Consider the following 1,791-nt stretch of genomic DNA (forward strand, 5'->3'; position numbering starts at 1 on the left):
TAATTCCATTTAAATATTTTGCGTGAGCTGCTATTATTTTTGTAATTGAATAAAAAGGTCGATAAGTTTCTTAAAAAAGGTATCCAAAAAAATTAATTTTTTAAAAAAAGATCTAATAAAAATTTCAGTTATAAATAAATGTAAATACGTTTTCATCTTTTATAAAACACCTAAAAATTATATTTATCAATTTCAAATCCTGATTTAAAAAATACTTTTATAAGTTCATATTATAAAACAAAGTTCTTTGTTGACCAACTTAGTCCAAAAAATATATTAAAAAAAAGTAAAGAAAGAAAACAGAGCACACGGGATGAACAACCACCGAACCGCCTCACCTTCCTCTGCTTTTCCTTCTCCTTGATGTTCTTGAAATCAAAAACACGACAAAAAGAAAAACATGGACTTCGTTCACAGAAACCTGTCTGAAGATCTGATCAACGAAACCTTGTCGGATTCGATCTGCAAATTGGATTGCGAGGAGTCGAACGAGTACTATGGAGTTTGTCAAGTGCTATGTCTCAAAGTCTGCCCTAACATCTGCAGAGTTGGAATCATCGATCTTTCTCCTCCGGCGCCTTTCCACGGCCACGGGAACTCCAAGAGAATCTCGATCATATCTGCTTCCGCTATCGTCTCGGCCTTGCTCTTAGCTTGTTTCATAGTCATCTTCCTCAAGTCAAGATCGAGATCGAGATCGAGATCAAGATCTTCAAGATTTCGAGCTGGGTCGAACGGGGAGACACGAGGCGATGAGTTTCTTGACGAAGATCATGGACCCATGATCGACCACCCGGTTTGGTATATTAGGACCGTTGGGTTGCAGCCGTCGGTCATCAATTCGATCACGTTGTTTAAGTACAAGAAAGGGGAAGCTCCCCTCGTTGGATCGGATTGTTCTGTGTGTCTGAGCGAGTTTCGAGAAGACGAGACTCTTAGGTTGTTGCCAAAGTGTAGCCACGCTTTTCACGTCCATTGCATCGATACCTGGCTTAGATCACACGTGAACTGCCCTCTCTGTCGTGCCCCGATACTCGTCGGCTCGGAGAACTCGTCCGTTGGGCAGAACCCGGGTGAGGTTCGAGTGGCGATCTCCGACGAAAACGGAGAAGAAAGTGAGGGGAATGATCAAGAAAGTGAAGATCAAGATTGTGAAGATGGTGTTATTATTACTAGTAATAGTGTTGGAGCCGGGGAGGATGAGATGAAACGGGTGAAAAGATCGGTGTCTCTCGATTCTTTATCGGCTCTAAGGATCGGAAAAAATGTCGTTTACGGATCGAAATCTAATTCCGGAGAGCTAGGGAACGAAGAGAAGATGAAGAGATCGATCTCTTGCAATGGGAAGTTCTTGCTGCCAAGACATGTATAGAGCTGAAATGTTACGAATAAAGACCGACCTCGATATCGAATCTGTAAATGCCAAAAAAACACGAAGAGATTCGTCGGTCGGTCCATCCATAGGGTCCGTAAATCCCATTCTTGGCAAGGTCTTTGAATCAAATGTGTAAACTCTCAATCTCAATAAAAGCTAAAAGATAGATTCTTTACGTTAATGGGTTTGTAATTGCGACTTTGTATGATGAAGTTTTCAATGCATTTATCAAAATTCACTTGAATTTTAATCCAAACTTGGGTAATTCAACCGGTGGAACGAGGCGCTTTGCGTCTGTCTCGCCACGAATTCGAACTTCAAGTTTCGTAAGTAAACATATAATTCAAAACACATGCTGGTTCCCACCCTAGAGATTAATCTGGATCTTAGTTCAAGATACCCGGTTATTTAAAAAA

The 1,791-nt window shown here is 40.6% G+C and overlaps 1 protein-coding gene across 1 annotated transcript; it reads left to right on the plus strand.

The window, feature by feature from the left end:
* Positions 1 to 400: 400 nt before the first annotated feature.
* Positions 401 to 1,372, plus strand: LOC104807828 (RING-H2 finger protein ATL54). The gene has a single exon (XM_010533251.1). It carries the CDS (start codon positions 401 to 403, stop codon positions 1,370 to 1,372), a length of 972 nt encoding a protein of 323 aa, XP_010531553.1.
* Positions 1,373 to 1,791: the final 419 nt, after the last annotated feature.

The sequence above is a fragment of the Tarenaya hassleriana genome, unplaced genomic scaffold (assembly GCF_000463585.1).
Source record: "Tarenaya hassleriana unplaced genomic scaffold, ASM46358v1 Cleome13, whole genome shotgun sequence".
Lineage (NCBI taxonomy): Eukaryota > Viridiplantae > Streptophyta > Magnoliopsida > Brassicales > Cleomaceae > Tarenaya > Tarenaya hassleriana.

Excerpts from the sequence above, each read along its gene's own strand:
- LOC104807828 (XM_010533251.1), top strand. The coding sequence starts at position 401 with ATGGACTTCGTTCACAGAAACCTGTCTGAAGATCTGATCAACGAAACC.